The 24,453-nt window shown below is 44.3% G+C and overlaps 2 protein-coding genes across 2 annotated transcripts in view; one reads left to right on the forward strand and one right to left on the reverse strand.

Annotated features, from left to right (window-relative positions):
- LOC119433959 (guanine nucleotide exchange factor subunit RIC1) overlaps positions 1 to 20,490 on the reverse strand; it is a 60,449-nt gene extending 39,959 nt beyond the window's left edge. Inside the window, exons 1-8 of the mRNA XM_037701247.2 lie at positions 20,021 to 20,490; positions 18,038 to 18,145; positions 15,843 to 15,922; positions 14,402 to 14,509; positions 11,186 to 11,331; positions 5,271 to 5,404; positions 4,014 to 4,105; positions 2,205 to 2,457 (exon numbers count right to left, since the gene is read on the reverse strand). Coding sequence (XP_037557175.1) covers positions 2,205 to 2,457; positions 4,014 to 4,105; positions 5,271 to 5,404; positions 11,186 to 11,331; positions 14,402 to 14,509; positions 15,843 to 15,922; positions 18,038 to 18,145; positions 20,021 to 20,161 — 1,062 coding nt within the window. The 5' untranslated portion in view covers positions 20,162 to 20,490. The remainder of the gene's footprint in view (positions 1 to 2,204; positions 2,458 to 4,013; positions 4,106 to 5,270; positions 5,405 to 11,185; positions 11,332 to 14,401; positions 14,510 to 15,842; positions 15,923 to 18,037; positions 18,146 to 20,020) is intronic.
- An 856-nt stretch (positions 20,491 to 21,346) lies between these two features.
- Positions 21,347 to 22,465, forward strand: LOC119433961 (ER membrane protein complex subunit 6-like). The gene is given in 2 exon segments (XM_037701252.2): positions 21,347 to 21,800; positions 21,802 to 22,465. Coding segments are annotated over 2 exon segments (354 nt in total). The 5' UTR covers positions 21,347 to 21,603; the 3' UTR covers positions 21,959 to 22,465.
- Positions 22,466 to 24,453: the final 1,988 nt, after the last annotated feature.

Raw genomic sequence — 24,453 nt, forward strand, 5'->3', positions numbered from 1 at the left:
TGGAGGGCGTTTTCACATGATTCAGCGAGGTGTTCATTGGCACTACATTTCGCACACGTTTGTCGACCTCGGCAGTTCTGCGAACTGTGGCCGAATCGCTGGCACTTAAAACATCGCAGAGGGTTCGGAACATATGGTCTTACCCGGAGTTTCACGTACCCTGCCTCAATAGTTTCAGGAAGCACACTTGAACCAAATGTAAGTATTAGATGCTTTGTTTTCATCTCTTTTCCATCGCGCCGTAGCATGATTCTCTTCACATTGATTACGTTTTGCTCGCTCCAGCCTTCTAATAGTTCAGTTTCTTCCAGATGCATCAGGTCGTCATCGGAGACCACTCCACGGGTGGTGTTCATCGTGCGGTGCGGGGTAATTGTCACTGGGATGTCCCCAAATGAGGCTAGGTTATGGAGCTTGTCATGTTGGTTCTTATCGCGGAGTTCCAATAGGAGATCGCCGCTAGCCATCTTTGATGCTTTGTAGCCTGCGCCAAATGTTTCCGTTAGACATTTTGAAACTAGGAAAGGTGAGATCATTCTCACCGTCTTTTCGGGTTTTTCACAGTGGACAACGTGGAACCGAGGGAAGTTTTCAGTTTGGCGGCCAAAAAATTTGAATAAGTCTTCGGTGCGCCCACGCTTAAGGGGGCGATCGGGTAACGCGGGGAAAGAAAAAGCCATCAAAAATAATGATCTTTCGGCAGGAACGCCAGCCACCCACCATGGAGCCCAACGAGGGGACGCTGTAGGACCTGTAGACACAAGCCCCACAAACGCCAGCTGTACGTTCCCGCTATAACCAAATACGTATAACCAAGGGTGGTTATAACACACAAGGTTAACCCTTGCTGCCAGGAATGTTGGAAGAAAATGGAAGAGAGAAGAAGACAGGAGAGATTGAAAGTGAGAGGAAAAGACGAAGATTGGAGAGAGAGACAGGAAAAGGCAACTACCGATTTCCCCCGGGTGGGTCAGTCCGGGGGTGCCGTCTACGTGAAGCAGAGGCCAAAGAGGTGTGTTGCCTCCGCCGAGGGGCCATAAGGTCCAAACACCCGGCATCGGCTCAACCCCCAGGATCCCCCTTTCCCCGGACACGGCTAAGCCGCGCACGGTTAGACGCGGGAGGGTCCAACCCTCATGTGCTCGGGTCCGTGGTGTCGCAACACACCAAACGCCTGCTGACGCAGACGCCCCTGCGGGGTGAAGCTTCAAATGGTCCGAACTCCACCTTACCCACTGTGGTGGTGACTTATTGGCAATGGCATTGCGCTGCTAAGCCCCAAGGTTGCAGGTTTGATTCCAGGCTGCGGTGAACACATTCAATGGGAACAAAACGCAAAAATATTTGTGTACATTGATTTAGGTGCACTCCTTAACTGGGGCACTGTTTACTTAAGAACGACTACACCTTGAAGAGTTCTTTTTCTCGAAATTTTGTTTTAAACAAGAAAATTTTTTTAACTAAACATTTATACGCTTGCAAATAGTCTTTTCCTTTCTTTGATTTATAGATACACGAATACTCCGCTATTTTGAATGGCACATTCACCAATTTCGCACTTTTGACACATTAACGAAGACGCAGCCTACTGTAATCGTCAAACATTGCCGGAAAAAAGAAGTGCACAGCTCGCCACTGTCAAAACGCAAGCCAGAAATTCAGATATGTGCCAGCCAATAGGAGCATTTCCTTCGTGCACGCAGTATTGAATCGCAACGTAAATTTTTCCTTATTTCGCATGTTTCTTTTGCTTTTAGCTTTGCATGATGAAAAAATACAGTGCTGCTGCTATCTTGAGCTACAATCGCTCCTCTTTACGATGGCATCAAGGTGGCTGCATTACATCAACGGAAAGCCCCACGATCCGTTGGTGTCCGACCTTTTGGTGGTAAACCGAAACCATAGGCGCGCACCATAGGAAGAACCCTGTCTGTAATGGTTGCTACTGACGGCAGCGCCATCACACCGACATGTGATTATGGCATAAAACAACACGTTCCACAAGCATATAATTCTTTTCAACTTTGAGGGCAACAGGCAAAAACAACCAAGGTATAAAAAAGTAAAAGTAAACTAAGCAGAAAAAAGCAAAAATTTACAAAGCTTGCAATTTCGACCTGTAGTGCTTGTCAACAAATTTCAATCCAAAGCCATAAGCCCCCATCATTCCATGATCACAATAGCCGAGTCATTGCCAGACTGACCAGAGCATGGATGCAGGCAGGCGGCCCACCATCCCAGTTGAGGGAGCATGCAAGGAGGGAGCCGAAGACACTCCACAGGGAGAAGCCACCACGGGCCCAAGCCAAGACCAGCGCGCAGCCATCAGGGGTCCACTGCAGCTGCGACACAGCCCCGGCCCCCGACTCTGGGAAGTCCTTAGGCGACAAGCAAAGCCGGTGCGAGGCCACGAACTGGCCACTGGCTTCGTCCAGGTAGAACACTGCACCTTGACCACTGCACAGAGATGTTTGACCCTTAATTGTTGAAGGTATTTTGATGTTATGGAGAAAGCCTTAAGTCTCAAAGTGGCTCTATTAACATCAGAGTTGCCTGTGTATCTCAAGACAAAGAACACAGTTATGTCTATCAGGTATGTGAGGTAACAGGTATGTCTAGCATTCACCATTGTGCAGCTTGATGTGTATTGTGGAGATGCAGTGAACTGAAGATGTCCCATACGATGTTGACAGAACAGCACTGACAGTTTATGCTGTGTTGTGCGAATGCAGCTTTGAGCTTTCTGCATGCCTACACGCAAGTTCCTGCCATTTCGCGTCAGTGCATAGGAACTTGGAAGGGGGTACCTGAATGCTGATTCTACGGCTGTCAGTCTCACCTGTGCGGTTTTTATCTAAGGCTCAATCGGCGATGAAGGTTACTGTACACCTCCTTTTTCTTATGTTTTTTTATGTTTGCCTTCAGGGCACAATTTTTGTGGCACAGATACAGACTTTATTAATGATTTACCATTAGACACAGTCACGGTGTAAGATATATACTCCTCAGGTGGGGCCACTTCTCGGCTTGCTTCCGAGAAGCGATCGACCAGATAGAGTAGCAACGGTGCGCGTCTATTGGCCCGGTGACGGCAACGGATACCTATCGGCGGAACGACGCAACTTCTGTTAGAATGCAGGTGAGAGCTTGCACGGACAAGGAACATGTGCATGCTATCTCCCCCCCCGGTGACCTACTTTCGCGCGTCACTCAATCATTTCGGATTTCCCGTGAAGTGCCAGTTGCTATAGCAACAGGAGATTACATCAATAAAAAGCTTTTCTGTCTTAAAGTTGCATTGCACCGCCGATGGGTATCCGCTGCCTTCACTGGGCCAATCGGCGCGCGCCGTTGCTCCTTTATCTAGTCGATCGCGTCTCGCAAGAGTCCTCACCTAAAGAGTATAATATCTTACACTGTGGACACAGTACACAAGCAGCAACAAACTTGGAACAGCAAAGACTAAAAAGCAATGCATTGTTTTTAGATCACAGTGACCATTCCAGTAATTTTCTTGTTGCCGATTTTTCCTGCTTTAAAAACTTGTCTGAATAAACAAGTTTAAAGCAACCATCTTTCTAGCATATGGCGACATGGGATTCCACGAATAAGGTGGTGCAGGTACCATTGTCTTTTTTGTACGCATTTTTTCCAATACTGCATTGTCCCATCCTTACTTTTTGTAAAGCTTGATGCTACACGTATAAAATCATAGAAAAAGGCCCAATCCATATTTTTTACTAAAAATTTGGTAGAGATGGGTAGATTTGGTAGAGAATTTGGTAGATTTGGTATGAAGCAGGAAGATGGGCCAATGCCTGCATTGCAACAAGAGAAGTCACCTAATCATGCCTCAATAATTGGGCACCATTCCTTCCAAGAGTCACCTTAGTCCATCATTTCACCTTAAAATTCATTGTTACCAATCAGCTGCAACATTTCAAGAACGAATTAAAAACAGTAATGGCAGTCCAGCGCATTAAAAAAAAAAAAAAACTGATCCAGAGACTCACTTGGCAAGTCCAATGGCAACCAGCCTGTAGCGATGATTCACAGCAGTCACCGTAGCTTCAGTCACATCAGGTATCCAAACAGCATGCGCATCCTGTTAAAAAATATACATTGGCCAGTTAAACAGGGATTGCCAAGGGCTTAGCTCTTCTCAGACTGAGTACATATGAGTTTAGTGTCTTACAAGAAAGACTAGTGGGGCAAGTTCCTTGGCGTCACAAGCTACTTCAGCAGCCACTAGTGCTGGCTGCTCATAGGTAAGTTCTATGGAGTGAATGGCATTCGCACAATCTTAAAATCCCTAAGAAGTAAAATCGACAGTGGGCACAAGATACATTGCAAGGAAGGTCTTGACTTTAGTGCAATACCACACAACAGCCTGCATAATTTATCTGCTAGGAAAAATAGAAGCCAAGTAACACTATAATCACATTATAGTTGAACCTTGTTATATCCGATATTCGTTATAAGCATATGTTCGCTACACTGACATGGGCGAGAAATTTTTATGTTTACGTCGTTATATCCGATACTTCGTTATATCGGTGTTCGTTATAGTGAGGTTTGACTGTAAATCTAAATAACAAGCACTTCAATCTATGTCCAATTGGATATAGCAACATGGCAGTCACTGCACCTAGCCACAACCTGCTTAGGCCAAATCTATATTTGAAAATAATCAGCCACATGTTCAAAGACCACCTTCGAAGCTATTGCCTTACCTTCGAATTTGGCAGTCTTGATGGCCATGAGGTGGCATACAAGGGTTTATTGGCCAGTTGCATGCTCCTAAGCTGACATACTACAAAACATCTGCAGTTAAAAGGAGGTTCCACTTCTGCCACCTCGGTCATGAGCTCTGCTGATTAAGACTCCCAGGGGGACCGCCGCGGTAGCTTAATTTTTTTTGGTAAAGCTGGGTCGCGTAATGCGGAGGATGTGGGTTTGCCTCTCACCTGTGGCAAGTTGTCCTTTCGTCCTACTTTCCTTTTACCTTGTTATCTCAACATTTTAATGAAACATGATTAATTTCGCTTATGGTCTCTCTGGCTTCATTGTCCAATTCCTCATATGGTTGAGACTACAATATTAAACCCCTTGGATCCCCTTATTCTAGTTGCTTAAGCAATATATTATCATTTACCTTGGTACGTTAATAAATGAAAACTGAGAAATCATAAGGTGGAGCGTGTCATTAGCTTTGAAAAAATGCATAGGTTTGACCATTTATTATGCAATGGTAGCATGCTGGTGATCACCTTTGACTCAAATTCAGGGCTGGAGCTCAGGACCACTGCAGCACGGCCATTCCGGAAAACAATAGCCAGTCCACCAAGCAGCGGCAGGTACTGCACATCTCGCACCTCCAAGGAGCCCCTGTGTGGGCTTGGCCCTGTATAACAAAGCAACATGTGTGAATCGGCTAGTTGGTAATCCATCTTAAAGAACAGCGCACCAGTGGATGAAGGATTGTCATAAGAAACCGGCACAAACGCTTGTGTACGTTTTTTTGTCAGTCCTCTGTCCACTGGTGCATTGTTTTATCGCAATGGATTACCTTGTAACTAAGTTAACGAAGAATGAAGTGAAAGGAAAGGGAGGGTTTATTAGAGAGGTTTAGCTTGTCCGGTAATCGGGTAAACGCGGGTGGGCCGGGCGTTGGGGTGTTGTGGCGGAACCGTAAACCTGAGCGGCCTGTATGGTGCTGCCACCTGGTGGCGCAGAGCTCAAACAGACAAAAAACAGCTAATATTGCTGTAACCAAGTGTATTCTACTATACTGCTGGTGTAAATTTTCGGCAGTGGCGTAATCGTGATGCGGCCGAAAATTTACAATAGCAGCGAAGTAGAATACACTTGGTTACTGCTATTACTATTGTTATCATTAGTATAACGACATCGACAGCAAGCGAAGGGCTTCAATATTAGAGAGTCAGATGCAGTCAGGTGCATGTGAAGCCTGAGTCAAAAGTATTTTGCTGGCTACTGATGCCGGATTCTTCAGCGTTTCCAGTGGAAACACATGAAAGATGACGTCCAGTCTTGCCATCAATCTCCAGAATATCATTAAAGCTTGTACCTCTCTCTATTTCTAAGAATGAAAAATAAAAGCAAGAACACATACAAGTGTAAAATGCTGCTACAAGAACAACAAACGCAATGCACAAATGAGTGTTATTCGCCCGGACATCACCACAGTAACGCTTCGTCATGATAAGTCACCAAATATAATGACGGTCAGTTTGCCATTTGATTCTGAAATCTTTAACCCTGTGTACTGAAAGGAACCAGTGTTGCATGCATGGACATGCATCAGCTCACAAGCGAAAGCGTTCAAAATTATTATACGAGATTATGGAAAGAAATATTTTAATGTTTGTCTATGTACCTAGTGTTGGCTTTTGTCAGCAAACGGACAAACCTAACTCACAGGATTAAGTATGCAAGTCCAAAGGTAAATAGTCAAGGTTAAGTGTCACTGAAATGTGCAAACACATGAATGTTTCAGCTAAGGCGCAGCAAGCTTTAAGAAGGTCTTTTTTGCGGATTAAAGAAAATATGTGTGCAATTTACTTGCCATCACCTGCTGCATGCCACAATCTCAAGGCTGGATGGAGTGAGAAGTTGCTGCACCAAGCGTGAGATTATAAATTATGCAATTATTTGCTTGTTTATTAGTATATGTAGTTGCCGTCCAAGCAGGCATTACCATAGTTAAAAAAAGTAATGCTGGAAAATGTTAGTTACATTGAACACAAAAATATTAGTAGCTTTCTCGCATTTCCGTTTATGGCATATATTTATTTTAAATTTTTTTAAAGGGACCCTGAAGCAGTTTCTATCGAAGTGGAGAAAGGCATTTGAAGTTAAAATAGATATTTCAGAAATACTTTTCCGGAAAAAGTACTTCAATGCGTTCAGTAGAAGCGGAGTAGTTGGCAATCAAGCACGCTCTTTGCAGTGCTTCTGCTCCTTGTTCAATTCCTTGCACTGCAAAGGCTACGGCGAAGCAGAGCATGCACACAACACTTCGTCTACTGAACATCATCGTGGCGTGCAGTTCAAATTTGATTTTGGTTGGTAATGTAGACGCCACTACTTCCGATTTTGGCGCCTACGACACGCCAAACATACGCCAAATGCGGTTGTCCTCCGCGAGCTGCAGTGCGCTTAGCCAGTGGACTCGTCACGGTACCCTGCGACGGCCGCGGTGTAGCAGACCGCAGCTACGTGCAACTGTAGTGCATATGTGCAGCGTTTGCTTTATGCACGACAGGGCTTGAATGCATGCTCGCACTCATATGCTCCAGTCTGACTGTGCTATGTGATGCGAACTGGATTTGTGCTTCACCAGCTTGACCGACGGATAGTAGCCACATCCGACTAGCAGTGCATTTTTTAAGCGCTATCAATAAGTCTGCCAAGGCATCTAACCAGGAGCGGCCAGGAGTGAGCACGCTGGCAAGTGTGCGTGTGGTCTGACCTGAAGTTCCACGTGCTTCGAGGCTAGTTGAGCATTCAAAACTAGCTGAAATTAGTGAGACCCGATGGCTGCAACACCAATAAGCAGGGTGGCCAAAGTTTCATTCCTAAGCGGGCGGCTGCAGCCGAGCGTGAGCAGACGATTGTCAGCTTCTTCCGGAAGTACGTAATTATTATCGAAATTCGAAAGCAGATTTTGGCTTACTTCAGCCTGTTTATTAAACTTCATCAATAAATATACAGTGGAATGTCGATTACACGTCCCCCGGTCATGCGACAACTCGCATTTTACTACGGATTGGTTTGGTGCCGGCAGAACGCCCATAGAAATAATGGATTAAGAACCTCGATTATACGACGCAATTCTACGCCGACCCCACCTCGTACAACGCTTCTCTCGGTACCGTCTGAGAAAAAAAAAGAAAAAAGAAAAAAGCCATAAGCATACGTAGGCTGGCGCGTGAGCACAATGCAGCTGGCTGATAACGGGTGTGCAATACCGTATTTACCCGAACATAATGCGAACGCGATTGTATCGCGAGGGGCGACTTTCCAGTCACGCGAAAAAGAAATAAAGGTAATAAAAACCGCTAATGTAAAGCGAGATGAACGGAAAAAGAAATGTTACCTTTATTCAAGGAATCGCAATTCGGAAACTAGTTCACACATCTTGGTCATCTGAAGAGAAGACGGAGCTTTCCTTGGGTGGCATTCTCGCGCGATCACTTTTGTAGATAGTTTCAAACTCGTGAAATTTTGCGTGACTCGGCACTGAAAGCCAAGAGCGCTGTCGGCCGTATACTTCGAGGGGGTTTGGTGCCGGGATGAGCAGAGTCTCGCGTAACCGAAGCTATCTCCAGAAGTGATCACCCGAGAATCAAGTTGTCTTCCGTGTCGTCGAGCTTGTTTGAGATTTAAGTACTTCTTAAAAGACCGCACAAACATTTCATTCGGGGTCAGTACCAAGCCATTTCGAGTTGCACAGAGTCTTTCCGACTGGCCTCGCATTTAGGGCCTGCCGTTGGTCCCGCCATCCGCAAGACTCGTTGACGTTGAGACACCGAGCCGTGGCAGACTTTCCCGGCTCCTTGGCCATCAAAATTGCTCATCTCTCGAAGCGGCCGTCATACCGAATGCACTGCGTCGCCATAATGTCGCGAATGAACGGAGTCGAACCGCAAAGGCCGTAGGGTATTGCAGCATTGTAACCAGTAACAAGCACAGCGAAAACAGAGTCGACTCCATGGTCGATTCTAATAAAAAAACAAGTTTCGACTTCTGATCGACTTGTATATGGATTGGATGGAGACGTAAAGTTACAGGTTGCCAACGTAGCGGTAGAAATCACAGGATTTACAGCATTGTTTTAAAATGGCCAATTTTGCTGTTATTCGACTGTAACGCAAGGGTTGAGTTCAAGCAACGAAAATCATGAAGAATATGCGTGTTACAATCAATAAATAAGATAATTTCTTTATAATTTATTCTACCTTCCTTGGAGCAGTGCAGGTTCGTGCCGCGGGCTTATTCAGGCGCTCTGTACCCGTTTTTTGGGCAAGACTGAGTGTCACTGCCTATATTGTTAGTTTTTCAATTATATGATGCCCGGATTATCCGACAGTTTTGCGTGGTCCCCTGAAAGTCGTATCATCGGGGTTCCACTGTACACAGTAATAGTAGGAAGAAGCGCATTGATCCAAACACTCCATGCTATTGGCCAATCGCAGCCACATATGGGAATCTGCTATATTACGAAATAAAGGGTCCAGAAAAGAGTGGGGAGCTGGCTTCTGTTGAAAAGAGAGCGTTTGGGAGATAGGCGACTTCGCTCTCTGCTTTGCGAGCTCCACGTGCCACGCGTGACTCCAAAACTTGGCTGAGCTGTTCACAGCAGCGTATGCTATCCACGGACTGACAGTATGACAGATGCTTATAATGAAAATCAGATATAACAAAGGTGTTTTCATGTTGGATGCAACTTCATTCTGATAATATTCCCAGTGGTGCAACAGCCAGAATAGGATTTGGAGCAATTTTTGGAGCAGGAAAATCTTACTATTGGAGCAGAAAAATCCAAATTTGGAGCAGGTTACGGGGGGAAAAAAACCTGTTTTGGAGGAGTAAATCCCAAATTTGGAGCAGTTTCACAAAGAACGCTTACTCATAAAACACCCCAAAATTTACCCTGCATAATAAACGCACCACCCAACTTTGCATTGGATTTCTGGGAGTATATATGGTAATTCACATTAGCAGCGTAGGGGAGGGCAGGGGCGCGATCGGAGATCGCCGTTCGGAGCGCGCATTCAGTTTCGCCGTGCACGGTTGACTTAGGCCGCGCCTAGCGAAATTGAACGCGCGCTCCGAACAACAACCTCGATCGCGCCCCAGCAGTGCACTGCACACAACTTTTTCCGCCAAACATGTCGAAAGTACACATGCATTCCTTCGTGAGTGGTTCCCTTTCGCTTTTTTTTCTTTTTCTGACGACGTGTTGCAACGTTCCGGCGGTAGTTGAAACATGCAGCGACTGTTTGACATTCTTTTGGTGTTTCGGCGGTGGCCTCCAGTTTCGGATACTATGGACTTCGGATAAAACGTCAGTTTTTTTTTCGGATTATCAGGGTCCATTGTTACGAGAGTCGACTGAGTGTGTATGTATCGCTGAGTTCGCCAGGCGTATCCACTTGGAACTAATTCTCAGGACTAGAACAGTTTCCTCCGACGAAATGCATGGGCGTTCCAGTTAACTTTTTCGGATACTAACTGTAACGCCCATGCATTTCGGAAAATTAATATCTCGAAACTGGTTCAGTCCTGCGAATTCGTTCTAAGTTACGCCTTACGAGCGGCTATAATTCGTAGATTGAAAGATGTGCCGGGTTAATTACCGTAATGTATGATTTCTCGGAGAAGTGGCCACCTCATCGAGAGATCAACGCTATCTGCCGCAGGTGGTGCAGTATGTATATATATATATATATATATACACACAGTCAAGTACAACGAAATCGCGGGACACGCGAAAAATTTCGTTGTGGCGGAACTTCGTTGATGCGAAATTAGTATGTATTATATCGTATTTTCCGGTGTATAAATCGCGGTTTCTTTCTGAATTTTTCGCCGGTGCGTCTTATACACCGGTGCGACTTATGTACGTTTCCTCCCCCGGCAAAACTGCCGTCAAAATCGGATTGGAGGCTATGGCAACGCGCCGCAGTTACAGCCTGGATTTCTTACGCTTCACGGCAAGCAAAGGCGTTACGCGAGTCCCACGTACAGTCCGTTAAAAGAGCCATCGCAATGTCATTGTAACCGAGAAATTTCGCGGCTGGTCGGGCGTTTTGGCACAGCGTGGCACAATTTCGATATATATCACGGTTTTGGCGCAGCTCGGCGCAAAAATATGAAATTGTATCAAAATGGCGCAATTGGTGCAGCTGTTGCACCACTGTATACCTGCAATTCCGCGCAACCACAGATGAAACGGAAAATGACGTTGGCTATGGGGTAAGGGAAATGAAGGGAACCACCAGAAGGGAAGTCATGAGCATTCACAGGTGGTCTGCCTTCCAAGGAATAACCTAGTCCAGTGCTTGGGAGCGAGACCATCTGGGAAGACCAAGTACCAATCTCTGGGAACACCGTTTACTGGGAACATTGAACACTGGCTGCGACAACAAATGCTCACTAGGTGCAGAGGGTGCTCCACTGTGGAATGGCACATCGCGAAGATCAAGGGTCAGCTCCTGATGCAATGCAGCGTCCCAGCCAACGCGCAGCATGAGACCACTGCCGCAGCACAGCAGGAGCTCTTCCGCACCAAAGTTGAGCACACTGCAGAGACAATGCAGAAAGCCACATCACACCCATTGAAGCTTCAAGTTCTTATTTTTTTCCCATTACAGGTTCTTTTCCTGCCGTACATTTGCATTCAGTGGCATGAATAGGTAAAAGAGTTTCGCATTTTGGAAACGGCCCGTAGAATGAAAGTCGTGAAGGTAAAAGACCAATCACAGGCACAGACTATGTACAATTGAGCATTTACTGAAACACACATAGCACGTCCACTTGTCCCGCCTTTTGTCTTGACTTTCTCCCTTCGTTCTACATACCTTTCCCAAAATGAACCAAAACCAACTTGCCCCCTCACTAGTATTCTCAACTTAAAATGGTTTCCCAGCACATTGTTCTTTTTGACTAACCGTCTCCTGACAGAAAGAAACCACAAAAGGTAATTTCATTGCTTTTAACAACATCAGTGGTACAAAAAGCTTACTAAAAGCTTTTTACAATCTTGTTTAAACAAACTTTCAATATAGTTACCCATTTTGCATCCCCCAAACATACGCTCTGTTGTGTTCTCCACATTGTTACAATGGTGGCAGTGCCAGAAAGCGCAGGATCTCACATGAAATGCCGCACAAGTTACCAGCATTCTATGTTGTGTAGCATGAATTAAGTTTTGAGATCAGCAGTAGACTGTAATAACCACTGAATGACAGCAACGACAGTAAAGTAATGACAAAGAGTTTGATGATTTTTAACTTTGTAAGATATAAACTTCTGCAAAGTCTTTTTTTTTTTCTACTTTCTTTGTGCTGTGTTTAAGTAGGCGAAACATTTAAAAAAATTGTATAAGTTTCTTTCTTCCCTTTTTTGTGTAATTAAAGTCATTCTTTAACAAATTGATCAGACTGACCAACCTGTTTCACAACCTTTATTGCTACACCACTGAAAATCAGCACGTTCCTTTGAAACCCAAGGAACTACCCGTGAATGAAAAAGCTCCCCCCTCCCCCCCTTCCCCTGGGTTGGGACATTTTAAAAAAATGAACCTTATTTTGAGATATTTTCTTTAATAAGGAAACAATAAATTGCTTTTCTCAGCGCACATTCTGCCATTTTTTCAACAAAGGGGGAGGTACGCATGCAACTGTTATGCATTGCTTAGTCATGATGCTTATGACATGACTTTGATGTTTTATCATTCAAATATTTGCTTCTCCACAGGATACCAAATTCAGTTTTTATGCTCTTGAATGTGTGTGATAGTACACGCAATTATGAAAGATATTAAAAGGCATGGGAACCTGTTTCGGTCTTTCGTGGAACTGCTCGGTCTACTGAACTTTAAATGAACAAGTGGCCAGACTGTAGCATAACTGTTATCACAGAGCCAGGTTGGAGTTGTCACATGTTGAAAACAGCATGGAGAGACGATGATACGGAGACAAATGTGAATCTGCTCGTGTGTACAACACTGGCATGTATTTTGTCAAGCAGTGCAACTGCATAAGCATTTTCATTTCTGTCCACATTGCTAGTGAACTTGGAGCCATTCAGCCCTTTGGATACACGACCAGTTTTTGCATATAGGTACCAATCCTAATGCAGCAAAAGGCATACTACGTAAGAGAATTTACAGAGCATTTCCATTATAAGGAAAAAGAAATAAAATGAGTATCAGTATTTCTTCAGTCACAATGTTTGATTGTGAATTAGATTTTCTGAACACGAGGCATTGGTATGGCAGTTTTGTCGCAGTACTTGTTTGTTTTTAGTATGCTGTCAAACTTTATACAAAGTGTGAACTAGTTGTGTATACAGTGGAAACTCGTCGATACGATTTTGCGTAATACGTTTTTCGGCATAATACATTTTTCTTATACAGTTAAACCTGCTTATAACGAACCTCCATATAATGAATTCCCGGACATAACAAAGTTTTTCTATTCCCCGCCGTTACTCCATAGAAGCACATGTATTTGAGACCTCTACGTAACGAAGTGGCAGCAGGAGACCCCCTCGAAATAACGAGTTTTCCCCGCTGACAACTTAGAGATTTCGGCCCAAATTTTGCCATTCTTGCGCGAGCAGCAACCGGAAGCACCTTCTCCACCGCGACAGAATGCGAAGCGCCGGCGGCGTGCTTGGCGCGCTCGAATTCACGGGAACTGCGAGGCGATAGCGAGCGCACGTGGGCGTGCATGCACGGGCGGGCCTGCATCCCTCGACCCGGCGATCTTGCCGCTGCAGGCGTGACCTTTCCCCCTCCCTTCATTCGAACATGATCCTGCCGCTTGCTGCAGCGGGCCTAGCCTGACAAGCCAGCACTCTCCTTTTCCAGTTGATGTTGCCGAAGAAAAAAAAAAAAACATTTTTTTTTTTTTCAACGCACTGGCAGCGCCGCTCTTTGGTTACTGCTCAAGTCTCTGCACTTCACTAACCTGACACTAGGTGACGCTATACGACACTACGACGCCATCGCATCGCTCGCTCTTCGTTTCCGACGCTTCGCGCTTGTGCGAAACGACACGCGTCCACGCATCCAGTACCTGGTGTGACATTCCAAGGATGAGTGCTTTGACGAAAACGGAAAACGGGTGCATGTTACAATTGAGGGTGCGTTAGAATCGAGTAGTTAGGATCGAGTAAATACGGTAAGCGTTCATTTTTTACATTTTCGTGCCGAACCTGCATATAACGAAATCCTCTTTATAACGAAGTTTTTCGGGAATTTGTCAATTTTGTTATATCCAGGTTTACCTGTATATCATTTTTTTCCTTATATACAATTATTTTGGGATAATACAATTTTCGGATGATACATTTTATTTTCCAGTTCTCATGAAGATTGTATCAATGAGATTCCACTGTATTGTCTTTCACATGCTTTTAATAAAGATTAGCTGCAAATGCAGCACTGTTGCAAAGTGGTTTTCGTTCTTGTCTGTATTGCATCTGTTTTTTTGTGGTGCAGTTCTAACATGCATTTAGACGAATAAGTACACGTCCTATTGTATACTTGGCTTGTATTAAGGGTCTCTAATACATTAGTTAAGCTGACTTTATGTTTGCATGTTACTTTACACATCGTCTGAAATACAACCTACTGCTGACTTACCCAGCGACATCAGCTGAGGTTGACAGATGAGAAGTGGGTACCAATTTAATGGGCAGCACACGGTCTTTGACAAAGAGCTCAGCACTCTCCCTCTTGAGGTTGGCTTGACTGTAATGGTAAGAACAGCATGCGATGTTAGTAAACTGTGTCAGCAGAGGGATGCAAAACAGTTGTCCCACATGCGATCAACAGAGGCACAATTAAGTTTCCCACACCAGTAAAACAGGCCCACTGAAACAATCCCAACTGATGAGGTTATCTTAATTGAAACATATAAATGGGCCGAAAGCAGCAACAGCAAAGTAAAACAAAATAAATGTAGTTTTGTAGCGCAAGGAAAAAAGGTAAGGAGGGGGCCTGAAGTAGTAGTCACACTGATGCATCTCTTCTGAAACCATGCAATGTGCACATATGATGGCTGCAGCTTAAACTGATTTACAACAACACCTATGACTTACTTGCAGCAGTAACCTCCAGTTCAACATTTAAAGTAGACTTTATTTGCTTAATAGCTACTCACTAACTGTTGTGATGTACTGGCAACCTACAATACTAATCTATGAATTACCGACTATTTTCACTTTTTCCTTCTGATGGTATGCAATGAAACCGAGAATTTTAAGTTGTACTACTTGGTGCAAATGATGACCTTCGCGCAGATTCTGTTCTGGCAAGCTCCACAGCCATGATTAAAGCAGAAAACAAATGCAACAGCTTCACAAGCGATATGACATACCACAGGTCTATTCAAGTCAACCGAGTTTCCCAGCACCTATTCAAGATGCACTTCACCTAGGCCCTTGACTCTCAAAGGTATGGTAGAGCGCCCTACACCCTGCCCTCAATTGTATGGATTGCAAAAAAAGGTGCCGCCACAGGCTATTGCGCCCTTGAGCCTTGCAGCAACCACAACCTGCACTGCCGACACCTTTTCGTTAGCGATGCCATGCACCTTCTCTACACCTTTTCGTTAGCGGTGCCATGCACCTTCTCTGAAACGGACAAACCTGACCTGTCGTACCAAAAGCTACGTCCAACAAGTCTCCAACAAGTTCCAACAGTAAAAGCAGCCACATCTCTCAAACTCATCGTGCATTTTTGAAGCCATGTCACATCACATGTCTTTTAAAATTGGAAGGTTTAGCTTAATGCTACTGCTGACCATTACCATCCAAAGTTACCTGACAGCCACCTGACAGATGCTAGCTAATGCACATTTCCCTGGCAGTTTAAAGTACAGAACTGCCTAGCTAGGCTGCATGAGGGCTGACAGGTGGCCAGGGTCTTAATGATAATAACACATTTCTGCTTCCAGCAAAATTAAACGATCCAACATTACCTTAGCCATCCTTTTCATGCAAAAGTTCAAAAGACTGCAATTAGCTGACAATACAGATTGACTGCAGATTGGCATAACATTGAGACGTCACTGATAACTCACTTGCTGTCAATTTGTTCAAACAATGGTGGTTGAGATTCCTCAGTGACGACTTGGTACATGAGTAGATGGCCCTTGAATGTCTGTAAGCGAAGTTTTGCAGTTTTGGTGACAGAATGAACTGGCACACACATGAAATTGCAGTATGAGGAGGAGTGAAAAATTAAGCACTCCGATATCAATATTTCAGAACTGTACATACTTAACTCATTGCAATCAATGTAGGTTCGAGCAAGTGTTGACACTCATTGCATATTCTTTCAGAACACTACTGGCATTTATTTGGTAGAAAAGAGTTAATTAACAGTAATCACTGTGAAGACAAAATTTCCCATTTTAAACACTGTTCACAGACTGTAGCACCGCTGATGTAAGTGCAATGTTAAGAGTTTCATGAAATTTTCATACACCTTAGCTGTCCCCGTGCAAGAAAATTTAGCAGAACCTACTATGTCACATCTTGCTTACTTTCAAATGCAATCTTTCGTCACAGATAAACAACGACATCTAGAGGTCCTGGTGCCAAATATCAAGGGGGCAGCGCGACCTGTCATACATTTCTTTCTCATTTTTGGCTAGCTCACACTCTGCACCTGGAAGCATGGACTCCAAAAGTTATTCCAAAAGTTAAATCTAACAACCTCACTTATCTTATTTTTTGTAATGTCACTTTAGGAAAGCCACAGGCAAGGACAGGCAATCGTAAGGACACTGTAGTCAAGAATTTGATGAAAAGTTGTCTGGCAAGGGACCTTCTTTCTTCTTCTTCTTTCTGGGGTTTTACGTGCCAAAACCAGTTCTGATTATGAGGCACGCCGTAGTGAAGGGCTCCGGATTAATTTTGACCACCTGGGGTTCTTTAACGTGCACTACAACACAAGCACACGGGCGTTTTTGCATTTCGCCTCCATCGAAATGCGGCCGCCGCGGCTGGGATTCGATCCCGCGACCTCGTGCTCAGCAGCGCAACGCCTTAGGCGACTGAGCCACCCCGGCGGGTGGCAAGGGACCTTCATAGTGGAACAAAAGGTACACTCACCAATGCAGAAACAATATATACCAACGTTTTAGTGCCCGTACAGGTACTCTGAACAAGGCACCAATATGGGCACCAATACGTTTATATATATTTTATTTCTGCATTAGTGAGCATGCTTTTTCTTTTACTAGCAATGCTGTAGGTTGCTTGCTGCATTTAGATGTATAATGCCGAGTTAAGCTGTTCATGGCATGCTTACTTAGCAAATCAATAAGTACTTTTGACGCATTCAAAAAAAGTCCTATTGCCCCCCATAATGTCTCACAAACAGGTGCCACTAGAATAACCTGCAATGGGAAGTTGCTTTCTTCATTTGTCCTTTTATTGTAAACTAGGAAAATGATGAAATTAGATTTACAGAAATCCAGACGGAGGAAGAAAATTTATGCAAGTGAACAATTGTCATCCACATACAAGCAGCATGAAGCTGCAAAGGAAGCCAATATGGGTTTCTCCGATTCGTAGTTGACGAAAAATTCTTCCTTTCTCAACAATTCTTTTTCCCTTTCATAGATGGATCAGCTATTTATAAAGCATGCTAAAAGGAGTATCTGTTGTGATGGCTCAATGGCTATAAAGCCTGTCAAGGAAGAGGTCATTGGTTCTATTACCAGCCACAGCAGATTGCAATGGAGGCAAAATGCAAGAACACTCAAGCACTCAAAATAAAGGTAATGCCACCATTAGCACCCCCAGGAAATGATGCAGAACCCAGAACGTTGAGAACCAGCGCAGCTACTCGACATGACCTCCGAGATTGGGCGACGTCCACGGCGTGCTGAGAATCTCGGAGTCAATGTACCGATATTTGCATCATATCTAGCCACAAGGTGTATGCGTAGTCTGCTTAGATGCTATTTAAGGCTGGTTACAAGATAACTGGATAATCAACAGCTGAGACTCTTTCTCGTGATTGCTTTAATAGCATGTGCTACTCCTTTATAACCAATTAACACAAACAAACGTTACAGTTGGCCTTTACACTTAAATGCACTTCAGAACCTTTGGGGGTCATAATTAATTTGAAGTCTTCCACTGTGGTGTAACTGACAGCATACTGTGCTTTGATATAGAAACTCTTCTAAATTATTGGGAATGTGTTAGCCATTTGTAAAAGTCAAAGCAAGGAGCAAGACATGGTGCACCCAATTACACTCACAAGGACGGCCAGCATGGAGGAGTCTCGCTTCCAAACCAGCCGTGAGTTGCTGCCATGCTTGCTGAGTGACTCACTTGTCCGAACATGAGATGCAATCTGGACACAGAGCTGCCGAAAAGACAGGAACAGAAAAGCTTGTGTCAAAACACACAGAAAAAATCGAAAAGTTGAAGTCGGGCCATCGGCGCTCAGTGAGTCATCATAAGCAGTGCAACAAATGACTATTGACCTAAATGACAAAGCATGTCCCATGTGTGTGCGTGTGTTTTGTCGGTCACATGTCTAAGTTTCATCACAATATTTCAGTCTCTGCCAAAGAAAATGCAGTAAAAATCACTTAAATGGAACACGAAGGGAAGGAAAAAATGTCTTCCATTTATTTGAAGTTTCATTTAGGTGAAAGACCAAAAAATCACCAATGGTCGTTTTACTCAAAAAGCGTCCGAATGTTGCGATATTTCTGTGGTGAAAAAAAAAAAAAAAAGAAAGGAAGAAAAGATGTTAGTGTGCTTTATTTATAATATCGTAGCTTTTTTTGTGCAAGGTTGTATTCACGAGTGAAAGGATTTCCAACAATTATCCACAGTTCTTGCGTTTGAAATAGCGCTGCAGACTTCCAACTGCATCTCTTACCATCAGGTCCGAAACAGTACCACACACTAGAATAGTAATATCTATGTCTTTCACATGAACTTCACTGATATCTTCAACTGACTCCTAAGAGCAGGTAACAAGGGCATCGTCCGAGGCCTCTTATAACTGGCGGTGTGGATGAAGCAGTAGTGTCAGCCTGATTGCAAGATCCTACCTATTCCAGAGTACTCTCTTCCTCCCCCGGGAGGAGCATTGCTTTCCTAGCAAAGTCCTCATGATAGAAACACAGTTGAAACTTCGACATCATTAATTGGCATTACCATTTCTGCAACTTCCTCATGGATTAGATTTTCTTCACTGTTTATAGCATCACCATTTGACATGTTTGTCGACATTTTCTGTTCCACATGCCAATAAGGCTGGTGTCAGTTTCGTTTAACTGGAGTTTACAAAAAGGCAGGCTCCAATTAACCGAAGTTTGTTAAGATTGTGTCTATGGGCAGCCAACCAAATTTGATACATTTTTCCGTTTATCCGGCATTTTCATTTAGGCGAGTTTCATTTATCCGGAGTCCCCTGTAGTTCTAACACTCCTTTTATGCTCCTTCAGTATTATGCACTCTACCCTAAAATTGAAGTGGGTGATACCTCCGGAGCTCTTATTGCAATATATCACCATGCGAAAGGTAAAATGATGATGTCTTAGGTGACGGAGTAACATAATTTCACACTCATTTAGAAACTAAAGTAGCAAGCTAAGGCTAACATAAGGAATGCATAGTTCACCTTTAATGTGCTCTTGTACAGGTGCCACAGAAAGCACTATACAAACTTTACCATAGAGTGCTGTAGAGATATTTGCATAATGCACAGCTTTTGGCACACTATATTTATTTTCAATTTTTGTTTATGTCATGTGAACTAGGTCAGGTCATTACTATGGTAGGTTTAGTTTACTTGGGTGCATCATATGAAGTAACGAAAGACGTGTAGAGACGTTGTCGAGTTTCTGTTATCTTAGCGCACTATAGCCCGAACAAGCTATAGAAAATGCGCACAAAATGCTTCCAGCAAGGTCGAAAGGTTTGGAAAACGAAAGCGGTGCTAAAGAGGTCTCTCATTTATTGACGAGAAGTGTGTCAATCGAAGTACCGTGACATCATCAAGCATGCGATTAAAACATAGAAACACTAATGACATTGTCATGTGGCATACAGAATGGTTACCGCTTTTTGACATTCTCGTGTGACATACAACTTCTTTTAATCATTGTCACGAAGCATTCCAAAGGGAAATTGAAGTCCGCTGTGACATGATGCTATCATTAGTTCACCGAGACTACCAGTAGACCTGGAACGCCCGGCAGGGACTTGCCCCTTTTTTGCTCACCTTCTCGAGCCAAATGCCAATGCTGTTCTCGGTGAGAACAGCAAAAAGCGTCCTGTTGTAGTCTGACGCGATCCATGTCAACGTCGAACTGGCCTCCCTGTCGATGTTGAGCACTTGAGGCCACCGGATCGGAAAATACATGACGGCGGCAAGGATGACGACGTGTCTCTCTTGGAAGAACGGACTCGCTCTGTCACCGAAACACACTCAGCCTTCGTGTCACGTCCCACCGACTGCCATGCAGAGACAACGATCCCTTCATGATACACAGCATAAAGCTCGAGGTCTGGGGTCCAGTAAAAAGCGGGGGCAGTGTACAGACAGAAGACGCAACCGTTTCAAGAGTTCGGAACTTTTTCCGGGCATCTTACACAAGCCATGGAATCGGGAAACAAAAAAACAGCGTTGAAGAGATCTTGAAGCGAAGAGCTTGAACCGAAGCTGCTGCAAGTCAAACCGGAAGTAAATGTAAATCGCACGACTACGATGGTGCTGACATCTTGCGTAGGCTAAAAAAACCTTCAAATATTAGTTCTCCGAACGTTCATAAAAAAAAGCTAAGACTCACAGTTTGAAACGTCATTTTATTAAAACTGATAGTTACATAGGCAGTGACAAGAAAACGATTTAATTTTGAAGGTCATATTAATTTATGACGTCATAATAACTGCATAAGGTGGCGTCCTCTAAGTGTTATAAGCGAATCTTAAAGGCTATGCTTTTGCTGGTTGAATGCGCTAGACGCGATTTTTGGAGCCGAAAGCACGTCACCGACGCCGGGTTTTGGACACCATACAAGATTAAACGTCAATGACGTACTTTCGGCTCTAAGAATCACTTTAGCCGCATTTAGAAAACAAAATTATAACCTTTAAGATTCGCAATTTAAATCTAGAGGGCGGCACTCTATAACTATAACTCTACTAGGCGTGAACTTGAACACCATCTGCTGCCAAAAGTGATATGGCCTCCAAGAGTTTAGACACCTTTTTTATCTCAAAGGCCATGCTTTGTCCGCCATGCTTTGTCCAAATCCAATCCCAGTTATTATGACCAAAAACAAATGTTTAAGGCAATGCTTTTACGGGCTAAATGCGCCGGAACACGCTGGCACCTGCAATGGGCAAAGGTATGGCTACATGACCCTTGAGATTAATTTTTATTCTGAGAAATTCGTCGCTCTGAGATGCGATGTTCTAGGACTGACTGTAACGATTTGACGCGCGTGAAAGCTTGGGTTGAGTATCTCGAAGGCCATAGATCCGTAACAAGAAGAAAACTTCACGGAAGAACCAATGGAGGAACTCTATGACTTCTACTACTTCCGTGATTCATGATTACTTCCGTTCTGTGCGTGCAGCGGTCGTCAGCTTAGCAGCTCACGCGGGGTAAACCAGTCGCAAAGGCAAGATTTCTCGATTTTTTTTTGTTTGTTCTCCAGCCTTCTGAAACTGAACCGCACTATCGATTACAACTTGCGCTTGGGACGATTCATTGAAGACTGAAACCACTCCAGCAGCGCTGTGTGTGTGTGAGGTGGGCCTCAAGTGGAATCGCGGTGAGCCGATTCATCAGCAAACAGGATGGCGGAATACAGCCGCAAGGTTCGCTCGAAGAAGGAAAAATCAGGCGAGACGATCGCGTACAGCGAAGCTGCCATGCGGCACAACGGCGCCGTGCTCGAGTACTGCCGCACATCGCTCGCCGCATTGTCCGGTTGCACGGCGGGCATACTGGGTCTGACGGGCCTCTGGGGTTTCCTCTTCTACTTCGCCACCTGCGCTGGCGCTGTGGCTCATGCTGGTGCTCCGCACGATGAACACCTGGCACCGTTTCCTGCGCAGCCGTACCACATTCCTCACGACAGGGCTGTTCGGTGGCCTCTTCACCTATGTTCTCTTCTGGACTTTCTTCTACGGCATCGTTCACGTCTACTAACGAGTCTGTGCGGCCACCTGGAATGAAATGTGATGCTCTTTGCGGAAGTCGTCGAAGTCTGTCGCGACAGCAGCTGCGTTCCCCTTAGCCTGTGTGGCGTGCCGGATGGTAGCACAGCAGGTGCTGTGGTGATGCAGCACCTAGGTGGCACTGGCGGGACGCTTTAACCACACGCGTTGACGCTGTAGCGTCGATTGTGTGGCCTGTGTACACGGCCAATGCGCGATCATGGTGGCTCATTTGTTGAGCTCGCGTTGCGTACTGCCCCCACTTTACGAGGCAGACTGAGACAGCGACAAATGGTCCTTTGAAGCGCCACTTCGTAACAGCTACCAGCTTTATCATTTTTCTTCAAGTCTGTTTACATGTGCTGCACCTTTATCAACATGTTAGTGTTGCAGTATTGCACGTGTGCGCTTTGCCGAAATGGTTTCTTCTTAGTGTTGCTTAGCTGGTGTTGTTTATACACATTGTCCGGTGGATTGCATTAAAGATGTTTGGCTTGTAGTGGTGGTCCAAGTTACATCTTTTTGTGGTAGTTACACTGAAGCATTTCATAACATTTGAAATGCATGGAATGTTGCACCTTTGATGATACTATTGTTCCTGTGTTGCACGTACGTAAACAGGGCAAACTGGAGTGCAATGTTCTGGCCTTTCTTTTTTGTGCAAGTGGCAACCCACGAGTGAAGGAATTGAAACCGTATCGAAGTCCCTCGCAGTCAATCCTCAAGCACACACTCCTAACGTTTACCTGTCACTCCTTAAGTTAGTTCTCACGCTCAACTATTTCGAATTCAATTCTACTCACTGCCTGCAAACTTTCGGCACAAGCATGGGAACACCATTTGCTCCCACGTACGCCAACATTTTCATGGGACAGCTTGAAGCAAACCTGATAAAATAATACTTCATTTATACATTTAAAACCCCACACCTATCCGCGTTACATTGACATATTTATAATATGGGATCACGGCACAAGCTTGCTAACCGATCTAATTAGCCATTTCAACCACTTCCACCCGAGTATTAAATTTACTGCTCACCACTCTCCTAGTCAAACCAACTTCCTCGACACAACGGTTACTACATAGAAAACGGAAAACTGAGAACGACACTGTACCGGGGAAGCCTACGGATAGCCAGCAATATTTAGACGACACCAGTCATCACCCGCGACACTGCAAGCAAGGAATTTTTGTTGGACATGCAAAATGAATAAGAAGAATCTATAGCGAAGACTATTACATCCACCATCTACTATATGAATTTAAAGCAACGCTAGCAGAAAAACTATCCACAAATGCCTCTCGACAGGGCTTATGACGTTGCATCAAGATTGGAGAGGCAGTACGAATTAGCTAAGAAACGGCCTACACCAGAATCTGAGAGACCATCAGCCTTTATAACAAAATATTCTAATGCCCTCCCAAACATAAACAACATCCTATGAAAATACCACCCAAAATTGTCAAGTAACGAGCGTCTGAGAAAAGCATTCCTGGTGATACCAAGGGTGACCTATTGCTGCAACAGAAACTAAAGACATGTTAGTGCACGCAAAAGTTGGGCAACATCATTCCCCCGTAATAAAAAGCATGTTCTCGCCTCAGGTGCAAGACCTGCAGGCACCTTCAAAGTGGCCCTAAAATTAATAGCATCGCAAATAGCTATACACACGAAGTGAGAACCAGCTTTACTTGCACTAGTTCCGATTTATATGCTGGAATGTTCCTTCTGTAAGGATAATCAATGAACGTCAGGACGGTCAGGTTAAAGAGACATCGCGTGGACACAGCTAAAAGCTTCCCAAAGCCATCGCCAAGCATTTCAGCCAACCAGGTCATAGCTTTTATGAACTTAAACTCTTCATACTACAGTGAAATTTACGTTCTGCACAAGACAGAAAATACAGAGAATCATACCTCATCCATAAATTCAAAGCACTGTAACCAATCGGCATAAATGTTTCAATGGGAGCTGTAGAATCTATTCATTATGCTAAATGTCAAACTATGGGCAACCACACTTGATTATTTTTCATTGGGCTGCCCAGCTTTTTTTTTTTCCTTTTTTAATTTTTTTGGTATTGCATTGTCAATATTATTCCAACCTCCTCACTTCCCTTTTCTTTCATTCATTCCATTCATTTGTTTATTTCTATATTTATTCTTTTTTTCACAAGCACCATTTTCTGCTGCTACTTTTGCTCTCTCAGAGAGACGATAGTTCACTGACCTCCAGCTAAGCAGATAATTGTGCCTCCCCCCCCTTGTCGTACAGGCTTCCACGAAAAGTGGAACCTACAGCGACATGTCAACTGGCTGACACGCATCGCTACCTCACATTCCTCCACAGAAGTTGAGTAGCACATCTTTCTCTTCAACTTTACACCCTCGATCGTTTCCTCGCCCCACCCGTCTTACCCTCTCTTCCCTTTAGAAGAACCGTACTTGTATATACTGTGCCGAGGAGAGCATATGTTGCCTTGA

Source organism: Dermacentor silvarum, chromosome 11, assembly GCF_013339745.2.
Source record: "Dermacentor silvarum isolate Dsil-2018 chromosome 11, BIME_Dsil_1.4, whole genome shotgun sequence".
Taxonomy (NCBI): Eukaryota; Metazoa; Arthropoda; class Arachnida; order Ixodida; family Ixodidae; genus Dermacentor; species Dermacentor silvarum.